This window comes from Vanellus vanellus (assembly GCF_965231255.1).
Source record: "Vanellus vanellus genome assembly, chromosome: 12".
Taxonomy (NCBI): domain Eukaryota; kingdom Metazoa; phylum Chordata; class Aves; order Charadriiformes; family Charadriidae; genus Vanellus; species Vanellus vanellus.
The window spans coordinates 717865-737376 of record NC_138917.1 but is presented as its reverse complement, the minus strand read 5'-3'; the positions used below and the strand labels follow the sequence as shown (position 1 = coordinate 737376).

At 42.3% G+C, this 19512-nt stretch overlaps 1 protein-coding gene across 1 annotated transcript in view; it reads left to right on the top strand.

Annotated features, from left to right (window-relative positions):
• Nucleotides 1-19512, top strand: part of PEPD (peptidase D) — a gene marked incomplete at its 5' end in the record, with an annotated part of 154238 nt that overhangs the window by 34555 nt on the left and 100171 nt on the right. Inside the window, 4 exons of the mRNA XM_082489271.1 lie at nt 652-713; nt 7527-7571; nt 16367-16442; nt 17872-17918. Coding sequence (XP_082345397.1) covers nt 652-713; nt 7527-7571; nt 16367-16442; nt 17872-17918 — 230 coding nt within the window. The remainder of the gene's footprint in view (nt 1-651; nt 714-7526; nt 7572-16366; nt 16443-17871; nt 17919-19512) is intronic.

The following is a 19512-nucleotide window of genomic DNA, read 5'->3' as shown; positions in this document are numbered from 1 at the left end:
TTCACGTTCCTCCCACTGCCATTAAGAAGTACACAGAGAAGGGAAGAGTGCTTCTGTTTTTACTGGCAAACTTGGAATGGAAACTTGGTCGTCTTCTGCTGTGGTCCCATTCCAGATACAGAACTGTAACACTGCTCCCCAGGGTTTCCCAGGCACATGTCAGAAGTGTTCATCTGCTGTGTAGCAGCCAAAATGCTCTTGCTTATGCTATTTGCTTGAATGGAAAGCTGTAGGGGAGCGGCACGCAAATTTAAATAGTAAACATTGCCAAGGCAGTGCGTAATAATTTATTTTTAAATGAAATTACTTTAGAAGAAACCTTGCCCGTTTGTTGTTCCCTTGTCCTTTATTATTATATAGGTCTCTTAGCTCCCTCTCAAGACATAAAGGAATTAGAAATCAAAGCTTGCCGTTTTCCTAAGCAGCGCATCCTAACCTGAGTTCTATGCTGGTCTGTTATGAAACAAATGATTTCTTATATCAGTCTGTATTTGAGCAAACACTCTGGGTTTTTTTAATTTATAGTGATTCAAGTAAACTTAGTGTAAGTTATCCTAAAGACTTACTGCAATCGGGTTCTCCCCGTGATTTAAATTTTAAATACTTGTGTTTGCCTTAGAATCATGGTCCTTTTAATCTCTTTCCTCCCAGCGCGGCGTTAATACTGATAGCGGAAATGTCTCCAAAGAAGCTTCATTTGAGGGAATCAGCCAGTAAGTGACAAAACTTCTTTTAAATATGAAATATAAAATGAACAGTTAACATAAAATGATGCTTTTTTTCTAATGACAGGATGTTGAATGGCAGATCAAATGTATTGGTATTTCTTTGGAAATAAAATGTTTGACATGTTTCTAATGACTTGAAATAAAGCGGTGGGGTTTTTTGGCAATCTCTTTTGCATCTGAGGTCATCCAGTGTTTTTCTTTCTCTGTGTTTGCTTTAAGTATCTAAAATCAAACAGACCCATCCCCTTACCTCCATTTCCACTTTTGGGATTGGAATATTTGGTTTTCAGATTTCAGAAAAATGAATCTTTGAGTAGCTTCTCTTAGTGACTTCCTTGTGCAGTATTAAGGTAGGTATTAGGTATTGTATGCACAATCTTCTGAAAAGACGTTGCATTAGAGGTGTAAAATAAAAGATTACCTTTCTGCTAGATGTGATCTTTAAGTGACCATGATGATGTCTTTTTGTGAAATTTGGCTGCTAGTGGGGTGACAATGTCCTCCTGCGTGCGCTGTTTTGAAAAGGCAGTAGGTAAAAATACAGCACAGCTTGCTCTGGGGTTTGAGGATGATGGCCTCAATTTTGAATGAAATACAACTGTCTATTCTGTTATGATATCCTAAAATGAGATCATTTTCCATTTTAGCTCAAGTGTATGGCAAAAAAGAAACAAAGCCTCCCATTAAAAAGCCTATTAAAATAAACACTCATGCTGAGATGTTGAGTAGAAGGCCTTTTTTTATGACCCTTGACTCCCAGTCACCCCCATCCACCTCTCTCGACAGCATATTAATTAAGCGCTGATGATCGCAGCGCACAGAATTTGCTGCAAGTCTGGGCACTCATTTGTGTAGTCCGAGAGCATGCTTTCTGAGGGGATCATCTCTTCTCTGTGTCATGTGAACTGAAATCTGGAATCTGATTCCATAATTGCTTTGTTCTCTCCTCTACAACCTAAATGGAACCTTAATGATTCTGTCAGGGATATTGGGGACCATGGTGGCAGACATTTAGAAATCTTTTGCTGCCCAGTGAGTTAAATATAAACTCTTCCAGAATATAAGCGAGCCATTTGTAAATAATATTTGGTGTCCCCTCTGTTGTTACAGCAGTATGGTGTTCTGTTGCTTTGACCAAGTCGATACTCGGATGTCTTACGCTTTCCAGGTACAGGTGGACTCCACAATCTGTGTGGAGTGATACATCCAGTTTTATCTGAGACACCTCCACATGAAATATAAACAGTTACTAAGTTCAGCAATAATTCGTTATGGGAATGATGTACAAAGGCCTGTCTGAAGTACCAAAAAGCCCCTTTATCCCCTGAATTTCACTGAATGCTAGAGTTTAATTAGAAACGCATTCTGTTACCAGTCAACAGGAAGGTAGGAAGCCACTCCATTTAGCACTTGATTTGAGATTTTAATAGCGTGTCTCCTGCAACACTTAGAGGGATTAATGGTATTTTATTGCTGGCTTCCTGGTTTGCGGTAAGCGTGCTGTCAGTGTGCTCCGGGAGGAGTGCTGCTCCATTCTTTAGGGGCGATTTCCAGCTGTTTAGCAGATACTTCTCTTTTGAGACCCGGGACAAGCTCATCCCGCTCCACCCCTAGGCACCAAGTTGCTCATTGTGCTGCCTTTGACACATCGGGTTGGTGTCTTCCCCTCCCGTGCCCGCCATATGGAAGAACAGGCATTGATTTTATTGTTGGATTGCTGAAGATCCACTCCCCGCTCCTGACAGACACCGTGCCCTCAAACCACTTGTCGCTCCAGCTGTCCCTTGGTCTCCCCAACTCCTGCCTCTGTCTTCTGCAGGGCTGTCAGGTCTGTCGCGAGAGCCTGCTCGCTCGGCGTGCTGGCAGTAGGTGTGCGGAGAGTGAACGCCGCTAATTGAGGCTGGGGGGGGGGGGGGGAGGCTTCCTTTTAAGCTCTGCTCTCCTCGGATTTTTGTAACTGCATATAAATCAGCCCATTTTATCTTTATTTTTGACACAGACCCAAACTAATTTCAGCTTTCCTGCTTCTCCACCTCTCCTGTATCAAATGTTTCTCTATAGAAACATGTATTTCAGATGTATTGATTTCTTCCGAGAGGACTAAAACCATGGAATTTGTACCAAGCAGTGTGTTCCTTCAGACTGCCCTCTCTCCCGTCTGCCCGTGATTGTGCCCCGGTGGCTGTCTCCATCCTCCGCTCAGCCCGGCTCTGCCCTACCTACGATGGTGTATTTTATTCCAGGGTTCTTGGGTGATTCCATTTTCTGGCTACCTGGCCAAGATGTATTTGCTCTTGGGCCCTTTTGTGTTCTTCCTGCTCCCATTTATCTTTTTTTCTTGTAGACTGACTGTGCCCCAGTGCACGGTCGGGTTGGGTTGTTTTTTTTTTCTTGGCGATGGATAATAATAGATGTAATGTATCATTTCCTGAAAAAGCTGAATCTTGCTCTCTTTGCAGGCTGTTTGTCTGCTCCTGCCAGAAGCTACCTTTTTCTTGCCCTAATGATGTTGCTTCCCTGCCTTACTTTTTATGAACCTTTTGAACTTCTTCTGGAACATAATTACTAAACTATTTGATTAATTTTTCCACTATAATAAATAGTCATTTGAGACAAAATGAGTGCTGTGGTCATGGGTTATTTCTGTGCTCACCCTAAGTTATTTTTGTCCTGCTAGCAGTGATCAAACTTGATTTTATGCTGACAATAGAGCCCATAATGGTGAATCATTTCATAGTTCCCATCAGTTTATGTATAGCGCGCTCATATAGTGAAGTATGTTGTACTAAAGAAAGCTTGTATGTTGCTGCGATCTGAAGGAACGGAGAATGGCTGCCCTTGGGAGGCCTCCCCGCTCAGCAGTGGGTACCACGCTGGTTCGGCGGAGGAAGCGGTCTGGGACAGGGCCTGGGGAGACCTGGGCCCTTTCCTGGTGCTGTTCCTGGTAACTCCCCTCAAGGCAGCTGTGTTTACAGCTGTTGCGCAGCTGACAGAGGTGGCGTGCTCTCTCTCGCGCGGAGCCTGAAGTGTAGGAGGCAGATTTCTAAAGTAGTTCTACCGCATTGTTTTCCGGAAATAGGTGTTTCTGTTTGAGAAATACAGGCTAGCTCTGGTCGTTTTTTTTCTAATTCATGGACCTGTTTTTCAGACTGGAAAATGTGCAGGGATTTTTAATACCTAATCATGGAGTGGTTACGTAGCACTTGTAAAGATGCTTTGAGATGATGTGATTCACCATAAAGAAAATGGATTTTGAACCTGTATGGATAAACAGTAATGTGCCACATACTTTAAAACACTGTTGAATAAATATTTGCTGGCTGTGTTGGGGGCTCTTTTGCATCCTCAGAATTGATTGATGTAAGTGATAGACAGTTTAAGCAATAGTGCCTCGTGTTTAAAGTTTGTCAGTGAATTCCTTTGCCTCTGAACTGTACTTTTTGGGCATGATAGTGAAGACCATCTAAATGGCCTCTTCCCTCGTGCACAGTCAGTCATTAGAGGAAAGACTCTCCATGTTGAAGAAGAGTAGAAAATTCTGCCATTGTGTATGAATATGTGTTAGATTTTTATCACCATATACACACAAAGTGTATTTGTTCAGCTGACAAAAAAGGGTCTCATTATACAGTGTTATTATATAGGAGGTTTAGATTTCTAGCTTTTTTCTTTTAAACTAATGAAATTGTCTTGCATGTTAAAGGACAAGTGAGTATGAAATCAATTTGGACATGCCTTTCAGTGTAGTATTTCTTAGTTCTGTGTTGATTAAATGGGAGCATTAACATGTTACAGATTGCAGCTGTAGCAAAAGCTCGATTTGTTTTCTTCCTCAAGACCACATATCTCATCATCTAAGTATTGTCAATTTGCAAATTGCAGGAAAACGTAGAATTGGATTGCTCTACGTGATCCTCTTAACGTTAGGGCAGTCCATGTTTTTTTTACGAGTAAGTTGTTTATTGTCTAGCAGGATAAAACCTTTGCTGGATGGACAAGGTAGGGTTATGTTATGTAGGACATATTTTGTACACAAATCAGGTGAATTATTTGATTCGAACACTACATTCTCCTGTTAGTGATGGCAAGCTCTTCCCCTTGAGCTTGTTATTTAACCAGTAACTTTTAGGATGTGGTTTGTTCAGTTGCCTTGTTGGTAGCTAAAGTGAAGCATAATTTTTGAGTCATTAGCTTTAGAAGTCCAGCAGTCGCAACCAGGTGGCCGTGTGGCCACTCGCACAGGACCCACAGCCGTCACGAGCTAAGGAGAGTTGAGACAGTTCAGTCCTTAATTGTTGGCTTCCTTGGAAAAGCTATGTACAATAGATCAGATTCTCTTCCCAATCTGAATTGATGCTGTGTCCCAGAGGTGTAAGATCTTGTTTTATACTTGACGTTACATCAGAAAGCCTGTCTTTCAGGTGAGAGATAAAACTGCTGTTCTGCTGATGACCTCCTGCCTCTTCCCCAGCCCCCCAGCACCCCCTTGTTTTGATCCTACTGCCTTTCTCTGTGCTTAATTAGCTTCCCCAATTGACAGCAACTAGAGTTTTAAGGAGCTGCCACATAGTAGGTGGTCCCAGCCAGTAAGTAAAACTTGCATTTCTGGCAGCACAGAGACAGCTCAAGCAGAGCCTTTAGGGCCGGGATAGGTGAAAACCAGGGGCTGCAACAGAGATGACATCTCTCAGCTGAAATTTCTTTTCAAAAAGCGCATTATTTGAACTGTTTATAAACCTATGCTGCTGTACAATTCCCCCTCCCACCCCCCCTTTTTTTTTAATAGATGGATGCTCGGATGAGATGCAGTCTTCTGTTGTGAGGCTCGTAGTTCCACTGTTTGGCTCGTTTGATTTGCTTTTGGGCTCGTTCCTTTGCGCTTGAAGTGCAAGTGGTTGAAGTGTGTGTGTCAGGTTCTTGACAGAAGAGATGTGAATTTTCAGCGTCTTAAGTCAGCCGCCTTCTGTACTTGCCCTTCCTTGCCCTTTATTTTCTTTTGTTACTTCATGATAACCATAGTTCATACTTGTCTTATTTGCATGGAGCTGGTGTGGGAGCGTGCTGCAGCGCTGCTGTGGCTCCTTCCGCTCACCTTCATTGATCTGTTTTCTGTCTGACATACTGATGACAATTATTGAAAGTCCTTGTAGCTGTTGTTACAGCTGCAGCTTAATTCTTCTGTGTCTTGGTTTTCTGTGGTGGTGTTGCTGGCATGCTTTCCAGCCAAACAGGGAGCTCAGGCAACAGGCTTTTGTTTTTTTAGAATTTTTATAGATTGATTTTACTATATCATTCATATATTTTCCTCTGTATAAATTTGTGTTTAACTGGCTCTTCCATTCCAGAATTATGTCTGCATTGGCCGCCATAGGTAATAGTTATTGGGATGGTGATGATTAAATTGAAAAAGTGCCTTTTTTTCCTCTGATTTTACAAGACTTTCTTGTTTCCAAGTATCAACTTTATTCTATAATTATGCGGTATTCTATGACTTGTGGCTTTTTGTATTGTTGCTTTTCCAGTGGTTTCTAATTAATACCCATAATACTGAATACCGTGCAGTTTGTCCTTGTTGAATGTTGTGATAAGTTGTTGTTTTCTATCTTGGAGTAGGAACACAAAGCTATTAACCTTCACCTTTTTAGGATTTTATAAATTTATGAGTGTACACTCTTGAAAAAAGAGAAGCACAGGGTTTTATTTCTGCTGTCTGATGAAGACCCTGGTACAATCAGAAGTGACTTCCAAATAATTTTTTTAATTGGATTTGTGCTTTAGTTCATCCCTTCTGAGCTATAAAGAACGGTTAATAACCTGGAATAGATTTAATTTTTCCTTAAAAAATGTACAAAAATAATTGTTGCCTTACAACATCCTTCTGAAGATCTTTTGGGAGCCTTGGAGCATTTTAGTTCTCATATGTGCCCTAACTGAAGAGCCAACAGTCCTGAGTCAGACAAAAATACCTTTGATGCAGAACACTCTGTTGGCATTTAAACTGGAAGCAAAAAACACTTGAACAATGCTTGAAAATCCATTTGTGTTCCACTTAATTACTTAGCTTCTTACTCCATTGGCCACTGTAATGTTATTGTTTAGAGAGCCTCAAAATAGTTCCAAGAATACATGAATTGCTAATGTAGAAAATAAACAGACAACTATAACGCGTCTGAGGCCAAGGTGAGGTGGAAGCGTTCGCTTTGCCTCTTCTCTAGATGGGAAAAGACAAGGAGAGCTTGTTTTCCTTTCCCAGACCTCTGAACAAGCTTGTTTATCACATGCCACGTTCTGTGCACACAAAAATCGGCAGGTGTAAAACAAAAGATGAAATTAGCAATTCACTGTGTTTAATTTCATTGAAGGGTATTTGAGGAGCAAAGTTAAAGTCAGAACAGTTTTGTTTGGAAGGGACCTCTGGAGGTTGATCTGGTCCAACCCACGCTCATAGCAGTGGACTGATAACATTTTATCTTTGTCAAAAGAAGTTTTAAAAATATGTCTTGAAAATCCTGGCACTCCGATTTCTGCACGTTGTTAAAATTATGCATCTGATTTAGTCTCATGTGTTTCAAAACAACTTGCTGGCACAGTGAAGATGAGCGTGTGCATTCTTCTCCCTGGGATCTATACTGATCTACACCAAATTCCAACACAGTATTTGCCTTTACAGGTTTTTGCATCCTCAGAGAAAACACTTTTTTTTTTTTTTTAATTTAAAGTAAATATGCAGTTGCTGCTGTTGTGTGTTTGGCTGTTTTTTAACTTTTGTTGGTTTTGGTTTTTTTTTTTTTTTTTTAGATTTAATGTGAACAACAAAATCCTTCATCCTGAAATTGCAGAATGGTGAGTAGCATAAAGCCTTTCTCTTTGAGTACTGTTGAACGTCTTTATATTCTGTACCACTGCTTCAGAGAGATTCCCTCAGCAGAAGCCTCCTACTTTACTATATAAGTTTTAATTTTAAGCAGATTTCATGTTGTGGGCTGGAAGTGACATACAAAAGTAAAAGCGGGACTACGTAACAGCATTGAAAAAGTTGAGAATTTATGTAACATTTCTTAAGCCTTGTGTCTGGATATACATTTTTATAGAATGTGTTTGGAGTTAAGTCACATTTGTATAAACGTGAATTTGTATGAATAGGAAAACAGGGTAATTCATATTCTAGCAACAAAAATCAAAGGTAGATGAAAATTGTGTCTGAACAAGTAATATTTAATAAGGTGTTCTTACTTCTCTAGGATTTATTTTAACAGCATTAATTTTGTTGAGTTGCTATTCATACAACTATACTTTGATTCTAGGGGAATTCTGCTGTAGCCTATCTAGAACAGACAAAATTAGAGAGTGTGACTAAGCGCATTAGCAGCTTGCAAAGCTACTGCTTTCTGCCTGTTTCCCGCTTTGGTCAGCGTTGCTGACTTTGGCCTCAGGATTGCTCCACGACTGGGGCTTCCTAGTCTGCCATTTAGGAAATTGACTGAAGAAACAACATAGTAGATTTTTGTTAATGAATTAGGTTTTTAACTAAGCTTTTTGAGTGTATTAATCTAGAAATGAGGAAGCAAATCCTTAGTTAAGACAGATAAGCTCAGAATCTTAAAATGCAAACAGGAAAGCGTACGCTCTGACTACCACTGATGTAGCTGATCCTGTTATATACTACTAAGTATTATTCTTTTTCATGTTTATTATTAGCACATATGCTGAGAGCAATCTTCTGCTGTCTTCATCTCCATCTAGTTGCCAGCTTGGAAGCTGGGGAGATGTTTTTTGAACATCATGTGATTTCAGAACGTGTAGAATGTTAATAGGTCACGTTTCTGTTGTTACAGCCATTTTTCATTGCTTGGCATGACATAAAAAAAAGTTGTAAAAGGAAAGCGGGAAGCAGGGATACTTTGCTTGGACATTTTTGCCTAGTCCCTGGGTCATGGGTGGACCTGGAGATGTACAGGAGTGGGACTCACAGCTTGCAAATCCCGCTGATGAGCGCAAGGGGGAATGTGAGTGCTTTGCAACGCAGAAAACTGCTCAGGGTACCAATTTTTAAATCTTGCCTGTTCTGTCCTTCTGGAATATGGACCCTTCCTTTTCCAAACCAGAGTAGTTACCTTGTAGAATTGATTTCTGACTTTGAGTTGGGCAGCCTTTGAGGTGCAGAGGAGGAGCTACGTCTTTAACCTGACAGTGCCATTTTTGTGCCTCACTCGTTTGCCCGCCTTTTCGTACTCCTGTTAGCAGGGAAAGACAAGGGGCAAGAAGGGGGACCTGCAGAGGGGCCTGGTCTCACTCCCAAGCTTTGATCTACACACACAGCAGCACTACAGGGACAGAGATGACAATGTTAGCTGCAGAAGGCTTTGGATTAGGGCTGCAAGCGTGTTCCTGAGTTAGCTTTCATTCTGGTTCCATCCACCTTACCAAGGTGTCACCTGATAAGCTTTTCTCCTCTGTGGTTTGGGTTAATGGGGGGTTAAATCTCCTTTGGGAAGCTCAGGGATGGACAGACATGAGGGCTGTGCCCTGAGGTGGTACTGAGCTGGAGCATTGGGGCCCCAGAAAGGCAGCACTTGGAGCTGGTCCTTTGGGTGGAGAGAGAATCTCTGCACGAGTTGGGGGTGCCCGTCCAGAATTCTCCTGCTGTCTCCCTGCCATCTCACCAGGAGATGCTTGGTGTGCACCTTCCCTCCACCGGGCTTTCAAAGAAAAGGAATTCGATGTCAAATCAAAGTTCAGATTTGCATTCAAAAGTGTTTTAAAAGGTTTTATCGAGTTTAGTGGCTTTCATTTTATGTCAGAAGTATGTTTAAGACTGTTGTTAGGATTTAAGCGTCTGCTGAAATCAATACATGAATGACAGGCTATGTGTATTAAAACTTCCTAAAGTAATTTCCCTGGAATGTCAAGTTATTGCCCAAGAAACTTTCTTTGGAAAGCAACAACATTTTTAGAATTAAGAATATTTTTTCTTTTAGGAAGATGAATTTTTTGGGGGTTATATTCTAGGGAAGGAAATTGGTTAATTTGAATCATATGCTGCATGGATGCACATCACTTCAAATTCTGCAAGCTCTGAACTATTCTGTTTTACATGATACTTGTCAGAAAGACTCCGATCTATACCACACTGTCAAAACTGCCAGCAAGAGGTGGAATGGCTGAGCTTTATGAACCAGCCGGGTAGAGCTGTGAGCTACAAAAGGCAACTCTAGTATCATACAGTAGTCTAATAAAATGCAGAGAAAATGGTTCGATAGTGACAAGAGGTAAAGAATTTCTGATTAAGGATCAGTTGCCTCCCTTGCTTACTCATCCTTTCTCAAGATCTCGGGATTTTCTGACTTGCTATGAAACTTAAGGATAAAACAAAAAGAAATTTGACGCTAGACTGGATTTCAGCAGTTTGCAGATGGGTTTTTTCACTTTTTTTTAATTAAGGGTGTTTTCAAAACACATTTAAACACTTTCATTTTAAATTTCAAGGCGCTCATTTCAAATTTGATACTGAATATATACGCTAAGTATTGATTTCATTGTTTTGAAAAGAAAATGTCACATAACAGAAGACAAACTCCAAACTTGTCCAAATTATCTCCCTAGTAATCGGAAGGAAATTTTTCTACACCAGCGCTTAGCAAAACGGCCTTTTGTTACTTTAGCATACCAATGTCTGTTTACCATAATCGTGCTGGTGCTATAAGGCAAACATTTGGCAATGTACTGCTTGTTTTGTGTTTGTATATGCTGTATTTTCTTGTAACCTCAATGAAAATAGGATTTGATATTTATGTGTTGAAGACTTCATGTATTCTGTATTTTGCATTACTTTGGAAAGCTATAGCCAAGGGCTCACCACCCTCACAGGGAAAAATTTCTTCCTGATATCTAATCTAAATTTTCCCTCTTCCAGTTTAAAGCCATTCCCCCTCGTCCTATCACTCCATGCCCTTGTAAAAAGTCCTTCCCCAGCTTTCCTGGAGGCCCTTTAGGGACAGGAAGACAGCAATAACGTCTCCCCGGAGCCTTCTCTTCTCCAGGCTGACCAACTGCAACTCTCTCAGCCTGTCCTCCTAGCAGAGGGGCTCCAGCCCTCTGATCATCTTTGTGGCCCTCCTCTGGCCCCTCTCCAACAGGTCCATGTCTTTTCTATGTTGGGAACTCCAGAGCTGGAGGCAGTACTCCAGGTGGGGTCTCACCAGAGCAGAGCAGAGGGGCAGAATCCCCTCCTTTGACCTGCTGGCCACACTTCTGATGCAGCCCAGGATATGGTTGGCCTTCTGGGCTGCGATTGCACAGTGCTGGCTCATGGTGAGCTTCTCGTCAATCAGCACCTCCAGGTCCTTCTCCTCCGGGCTGCTCTCCAGCCATTCCACACCCAGCCTGGATTTGTGCTTGGGACTGCCCCAACCCAGTTGTAGGACCTTGCACTTGGCCTTGTTGAACTGCATGAGGTTGGCTTGTGCCCACTTCTGCAGCCTGTCCAGGTCCCTCTGGATGGCATCCCTCCCCTCCAGCACGTCTACCTCACCAAACAACTTGGTATCATCGGCAAACTTGCTGAGGGTGCACTCTACCCCACTGTCCATGTCTCCAGCAAAAATGTTGAACAGCAGCAGTCCCAGTACCGACCCCTGAGGAATGCCACTCGTCACTGCTCTCCACTTGGACGTCGAGCCATTGACCACAACTCTTGGCGTGCAACTGCCCAGCAAGTTCTTTATCCATGGAGTGATCCATCTGTTGAATCCATGTCTCATCAATTTAGAGACCAGGATATCATGTGGGACAGCATCAAATGCTTTGCACAAGTCCAAGTAGATTACATCAGTTGCTCTTTTCTTTTCCACTGCCGCTGTAACCTCCTCATAGAAGGCCGCCAGATTTGTCGGGCATGACTTGCCCTTGGTGAAGCCATGCTGGCTGCTACCAGTCGCCTCTTTATATTCCATGTGCCTTAGCAGAGTTTCCAGGAGGGTCTGTTCATCATCTTGCCAGGCACAGAGGTGAGACTGACTGGCCTGTAGTTCCCTGGGTCTTCCTCTTTTTCCTTTTTGAAAATAGAGCTTATGTTTCCTCTTTTCCAGTTGGCAGGAACCTCACCAGACTGCTATGTCCCCCCTCAGTTTTCTCTTCTCCAGACTAAAAAGACCCAAGTCCCTCAGCCTTTCCTCATAAGAAAGATATTCCTAATCATCCCTGTAGCCCTTTGCTGGACCCTCTCCAGCAGTTCCCTGTCCTTCTTGACCCAGGGAGCCCAGAACTGGATACAGTACTCCAGATGCGGCCTCAACAGGGCAGAGCAAAGGGGGAGAATGACCTCCCTCGACCTGCTGGCCACACTTGATGCCCCCCCCGGATGCCATTGGCCTTCTTGGCCACCAGCGCACGTTGCTGGTTCATGGGCATCCTCTTGTCCACCAGGACTCCCATGTCCCTTTCCACAGAGCTCCTCTCCAGGAGGTCAGCCCCCAACCTGTGCTGATGCATGGGGTTATTCCTCCCCAGATGCAGGACCCTACATTTGCCCTTGTTGAACTTCACAAGGTTTCTCTCTGCCCAATTCTCTGGACTGTCCAGGTCACACTGAATGGCAGCACAGCCTTCCGGTGTGTCAGCCACCCCTCCCAGTTTTATGTCAGCAGCAAATTTGCTGATAGTACACTCTATCCCTTAATCCAAGTCATTGATGAATATATTGAACAGGAGTGGATGCAGTACTGACCCCCAAGGAACACCACTCGTTACTGACCTCCAACTGGACTCCACACCACTAACCACAACCCTCTGAACTCTATTTGTCAGCCACTGTTCAATCCATCCCACTGCCATCTAGCCCGCACTTCCTAAGCTTGCACGTGAGGATGATGTAGGAGGCAGTGTCGAAAGCCTTGCTGAAGTCAAGGTAGACAACATCCACTGCCCTCCCCTCATCCACCACGCCCATCCACCAATCACGCCATTGTAGAAGGCTATCAGATTAGTCAGACATGGCTTCCCCTTGGTGAATCCTTGTTGACTATTTCTGATAACCTGCTTTTCCTTCAGGTGCTTGGAGACGATACCCAGACCGAGCTGTTCCATCATCTTTCCAGGGATGGAGGTGAGGCTGACCAGCCTGTAGTTTCTCGGGTCATCCTTCTTCCCCTTTCTGAAGACTGTAATGACATTGGCTTTCCTCCAGTCCTCAGGCACCTAACCTGTTCTCCAGGACCTTTCAAAGATGATGAGAGTGGCCCAGCAATGACTTCTGCCAGCTCCCTCAGCACTCGAGGGTGCATCCCATCAGGCCCCATCGACTTGTGGGTATCCAGTTTACTTAATTGTTCTCTAACTTGTTCCTCCTCAACCAAGGGAAAGTCTGCCTTCCTCCAGACTTTCTCTGGTACCCACAAAGTCTGGGACTCCCAAGGACTGGCCTGAGCAGTGAAGACAAGCAAAGAAGGCATTCAGCAACTCCACCTTCTCTGCATCATCTGTCACCACGGCACCTGTCTCGTTCAACAGTGGCGCGTTTTCCCTAGTTTTCCTTTTGCCTCCTATGTACTTAAAGAGCCCTTCCATGCCTCGCCAGGTTCAATTCCAAGGCTGCCTTGGCTTTCCTTGTTTCCTCCCTGCGTACCCTGAGAGCATTCTTGTACTCGTCCCAAGCGGTCAGCCCCTTCTGCCACCTATTGTAAATTCCCTTCTTCCACCTGAGCTTTTTCAGAAGTTACCTGCTCAGCCATGTGTGTCTTCTGCTTCCCTTGCCTGATTTCTTGCTCTTCGGGATGCACTGATCCTGAGCTTGAAGGTAGTGATACTTAAATATATTAAATAATACTTAAATATATTAATAAGTGATACTTAAATATATTTGTATTAAAGCTTCTCTCTTCTGTTGGATGACTGATATGCATGAAAAGACCACCTGCTCATATGGCAAGTGCAAATAAAAGCACAAAGTGTATGTAAAAGAGGAGAGTGAGGAAAAAGAAATGTTTTTACACTGGTTAAATGAAAAAAAAAAGAAAAAGAGTTAAAAATTATAGGTCAATCCTGACAGTAGGAGACTGGTGCTTCTATTTTAATTTGATTGCATGGAGTGGCTTGCCTCTTAATCTGAGAACTGTTACGTGCTGAATCTGTACATTTTTGCAATTGCATTAGCTGGAGGCTGGAAATGATTTGTTCCCAGTAAAATATTAATGAATGTATGCAGAGTGTGTAACTGGCTGTTTTTCATAGAATGTTGAAGTTCATATTTGTGAACAAAGGTGGGACTTTCTTCCTGCCCTTATCTTGGAAGTGGGGGGGAAACATCACGGGAACTGTGGAGCGCTCGTCACCCGCGAGATTGCCCGACAGTGTGAACCACCGTGCTCGGCTAGAAATGCTTTCAGCCTGGCTTGGGAGAGCATTGCTTTTTATGCCACCAAAACAGCAAGAGGATGGTGAAATACCAGCCCTTCTGCTACCCAAATGTGCTGGTGGGACCTCCATCGACAGTACCACTGCAGACAGCGTAGGAGCCCAGGGGCTTTTTATTTTTGGTACCTAGTGGAGGGTGAAGCTGATCGTGTTCCCTGCACAGCTGTACACCCTCCTCTCTTCCCTGCTGACGGTTGGGTGATGGTTTTTGTTGGTCTCAGAATGACTAAACATTTTCTTTAAGATGTTTCAGTGCTTGACCTTGTGTAAATGAAGGTGATGCGTTGCATAAAAAGTCTGTCTGAGGCTGAGTATGAATTTATATATGCAACAAGAAACCTGAGAAGTTATGGTCTAAAATAAATACCTTGACCCCGAAGCCTCACGACCTAGTTAAGTAAGATGGGTTGTAATGCTGTTTGCACTTGCTGTTGAGCAGGTACTGACTTGTGTTACTAGCAGATCCCAATGAAGAGATTAGACAACTGAATTATGAAACAGCCCGTTTTTCAGGCACTTGCAGATCAGAGATACGTACTGTATATTGAAAGCAATATAAAAGCACATCAAACAAGTATTAAATTATCCTGCTAGCACATGCAGTCTTCCAAAGAACAGGATTAAAAAAAAATAAATCTATAAGCCTTTGCTACCTCATTCTAACATGAATATATTTGAGCTACTGTTCTTGATGTCTTGGCTGGAAGGCAGAAGCAGAAGTTTGTTTCCTCGCCCACGGTGAGCCCATACCATCCCAGTGTAATTTTTTTCACCTCGGTGTGCATTTTAAAGCCTTGTACTTCTCATTCTCAATGTGCGTAATCATTATTTTGTGTCATATTCCAATTGACTAAGAACGTCAATCCATTCCCCTCTACTATGTTCCTGTTTGCAAGAGCATTTTGATGGATGTCAGTGTGTTTATGAAGGTACCTTTACTCTCGCCAGAAAAGTTGTGTTTGGCGGGGAGTGGCTGTGCCGCATAGCGATGCAATCGCTGTCTGTGGGAAATGCTCTTATCGCACATCAGCGGCACTGATGGCTGAGAAACCTGTTTCTGGACTCATTAAAACGAACTACAGGAGCAGAAATACAGTAAATAGTTTTCTACAGCCGTGTGAGTAGGAGCATGTTATAATAAAAAAGGGGTGTCTTGGTGGCAGTTTCAAAATATAACAGTTATGGTACTTTGTAACTGCTGCAAACTCTGGAGTGGAGCTGGAAAATACAATTTAAATATTTTCATGCAATTCAATAGACGTAGTTTTGTTCTTTGAGAACAGTGAGTGTGTACTGTATGGCTGCCTTTGAGATGGGCATGAGAAATATCAGGAAATCAGTATGGGTAGCAGCGGAAAGAGCAGCTGGTTTTTAATAGAAGGTGTAGAACTATCTCTGCTTCCCTGTTCATGTCACACTAAATAGCTGCTTTTATTTGACATACGTGGTAGAAAGCAGTGTAAGTAGAGAAGAGTTTAATGGTAAATTTGTGAGAGGAGTTCAGAACAGTATCAAGGCTCAAACAGACGCAAATTCGGTATCTCATAAGGCCTGAAGAAGAGAACGGGGTTTTGGGGGGGTTGGTTTGGTTTGGTTTGTTTTTTTTTCCCTCCAGAAGCATGTGAAAGGGAATGGACATCGTGGCTGTAATTACTGCTGCTGTGGTTTCCGAATTTCATGGTTTGGGTTTTTTAATACCAAACAGAACGAGCATTTCTCCAGGCCCACCTTCCCCCTGCATTTTGAAGTGTTGCAAATAGGTGGGAGTTGGGATTGTGCTGAACAGAAATTCTGGAGCTCTGGAAATTTCATTATGTAAACTAGTTTCAAATTGTGCTTAAAAAGTAAATCAAGTATGCTTGTAGAAATTTTCCATTTGAAGCAGCGTTTGAGCCTTGACAAATGCAGAAATACATTGCTTTTGTTCCTAATGTATTGTAGAATGGGTTGAAAAAATGTTGGTTGGACCGCTTGTTTATTAGTATTAAAGTAACGCGGGCTGATGTTTGCAATGCGCGTTACTTTCCTTTGTAAGGTTGTTTTGCTAATGGTGAATCAATGCCAACAAAACTTTGCTGTCATGAATACTGTAATAATAGCTCTTCTCTCGAGGTGTACTTGATCTGATTTTGTCATGGGTGATGCATATTACTTCAGGTTTTTTTATTTCATATTCTTAAGCTGTGAAGTTGCAACCTAACCTGGTATCTGTTCTACTTTTCTTTAAGTCGTGTGATTAAGACAGACATGGAGTTGGAGGTTCTGCGCTACACCAATAAAATCTCCAGTGAAGCTCATAAAGAGGTAATGGATCCTTTACTGTTAATAATTTTTGCTCTTAGTGTAGCAGTGGTACTCAGAAAATGTTCCCAGCAACCCTGAATTGCTTAGTAATAAAATAATGGAAAGGCTGGATAGAAATAAGAGGATAATATCCCTCCTATTACGGGCCAGTAATATACCTTGCATTGTCCTTGAACTCGGTGGTGCATTTGTGATGTGTGAGAAATCAAGTGTGGGTTTGGGTAAGAGCTGGAGCCTCAGCAGAAGGTGACCTGCTTGCAGTCGGTCTGTCCTGTGCACAAATACCTGTACAGTGATGGAGAAAGAAAAGATCAAGAAGATTATTTTTCTGGCCCATGTCAGCATGCGCAGCTCTGAAAAGTTTAACTAGCAAGTAACTCTCTCCGGATCCTTACAAACTGCAGGAGTGTTCCCAGGCACAGTGGAGGACAGTGCAAGGATTCCTTAGGCTGCTCCTCAGAGGTGGGTATGTCCCCCAGTACAGTGCTTCGTGATGCTGTTCTGCGGACATAGCAGCGTGGCAAGGACAAATCCAGGCTCTCGGCGAGGCTGCTGGGGTTGGACCTAGCACCGTACCAGCGGAGTCATATTGCTCTGCTGGTATCGATGACACAATGAACTTGGGTGTCAATCCTGTACTCCGTATGGAGGTGCCATGAGTGCTGAGCGATGACCAGAGGGAGCTTAGGTAAAAGCAGCTGGTGAGGTTACGGACTCAGCTGTTGTCTTTGCTCCTGCTCCTCACGTTTCTGAACTGTGAAATGCAGAAGTATTTTAAAGTGAATATTGTAAAATTGCAAAGTCTAGGGATAGTCACTTGCATTAATTCCCCTTTGTCCTTCATCATCCTTGAATAATCTTATCACATCTAAGAGAATTTCTTCTGCAGAGCTGCTGCCTAGAACTTTTATAATACAGAAACAGGCAGAGGAATAAAACTAGTGCACGTTGTCAGCAAATCTGAGAACAGAAATGGGACTTTGGGTTGTAAAGCAGTCTTAACTCTAGCAGGTTTCTCTTGATTCAGATTGCAAAATATAAAAGAGAATCTCCCTTTGTAGGGTATTCCGGTTCACAGTTTTGCTTTGCTGGTGTTTCATAAAAGTAAAGCAAAAGGACTTGCTGCCAAGTTCACCAGAGCTTTCAGAATTAAGCATTGGTATTTTGATGAGCTGCACTTCATTAGGATATAGGAGTTTGGCAATTAAACTTGCTTTATTGCTGGAGACTGCAGGCATTTATAAAGATTAAAATGAGTTTGATTTCTAATGTAGTTTTAAAATGCATTTACTGATGTAAATTTAAATGAAGTACGGATGATATTTTTGTAATGTAGGTTCCTCTGGAGATACTCAGTCGTAAGTCATAAATTTATAAATGTGAGATTCCCTCCTGCTACGAGTGTCCCATGTTAATGTGTATCTTACAGGTAATGAAGGCAGTGAAAGCAGGTATGAAAGAATACGAGATGGAGAGGTAAGAGTTCTTTCAAGAATTGTAATAAAAAGGAGAATGTCTGTAGTAGTGGTGGAAGCAATAGCTGAGGCAAAGCAGTAGCATTGATTCAGTTGAAACTGAGAGCTCGTTGCTGCTTGAAGGCTGTTGTAAGCGTTATTTCGAGGTGGTACTTCATCAGTTTCAAACGTGTATTTGATGATGGTTGATTATTTTTTGGTGATGGTTTAGTGTAGTATAATTCTCTTCCTGGAGTTTTAGTAATTTTCAGAAGCTTTACAAAATAGCTGTTGTTATCGTTTGAAGCCATCCAATAAAATGGTGTTTATGGATAACCATTGCCCTTATGCTTGTCGTGCTCGGAAGACTGCATGTATGAGTGTTTGAGAACCTTATAAAAGGCTGTGTTCGACTACATTTTGCCTCGATTACGAGTCGGCGTTACCTGTACTTAGCTTGTACCAGGACCTCATCTCACAAACGTAACGGGTGTTACTGCAGGTGTTGGGAAGTCAGAGGCGTACAGCATCCATCTCCTGTGTTGAAGAAAACATGCCGTACAGGCACGTCTAGGAAGGGCTGGCTGCTCCTAACTGATAGAGTAGTGATGTGTCTAGATACAAGGAAAACATTGCCTCCTCTTTTAAATCAATATTTACATTAGATCATCAGCAGCCTATCTTACAAAGCACAGTTTTGCTAACCAAGTCAATTTATTTTTAGCTCGCATACAGAGTTTCCAATTTTCAAAGTATTTGCATAAGGAAGAAATAAAAAATAGCCGTCGTATCTCAGTTACCGTTGTTCCTTGACAGTAATTTTTCAGACGTTGGTAAGCAGGCTAATTCGGCACCCAGTGAGGAAAAATGAAGTGACCTCAATATTTGTCATCAGGATTTCAAGGTAGCTCAAAAAACAAATAATGAACATATGCAATATGGAAAAACTAATGTTACATTTAGGCAGTTTAAACTTCTACAGACTCTGCAGGCTCATGCCTACAATTTAACTGTGCTTCAAATTGCAGTCACATATACCACCAGGTAGCAGGAAAAATATGTTGTATACGTTCCCCTGTTAATTTTATTAATGAAGTGTTTGTGTTCATTTTACTCGCTGCCCGTGCTGTACATGCTGATAGTGAAGTTTGGTCTCTGGAAGTCAGTGGTAATCAAAAATGTCCATAGAGCAGAATTTGGGCTCAAGTGCTTTTAAATGTCAGGATCCTGGCAGTTTGGTTTAAATGTCATGCAACAAATGCATATATATACACTCTTCTGTGAGTCTGGGAGAAATATTGCGTTTTCACTCCTGGACTTTCATTCTTCTCTGGCTAGCTTCTTCACACTTATACATCTTTTGAAATTATTAGTGTCTTTCAATTAAAAAAAATAAATAAATCGGGCAACTGCCTGTTAAACCTGTTTAAAATTGCCTTCTGTTCTTCCATATGTCTTGACAGATTACACTTCTTGAAAGAATTTGAGGTTATTTCTGGAATGAAAGAGGTCGTGGCAGATGACCTCTGTAGTGTCTGCCTCAGAGACTATAATTAGAACTTCAGTTTCTGTAGCTGGTGGAATTCATCCCTGCTCCGCTTTCTGTTCCCTTATTG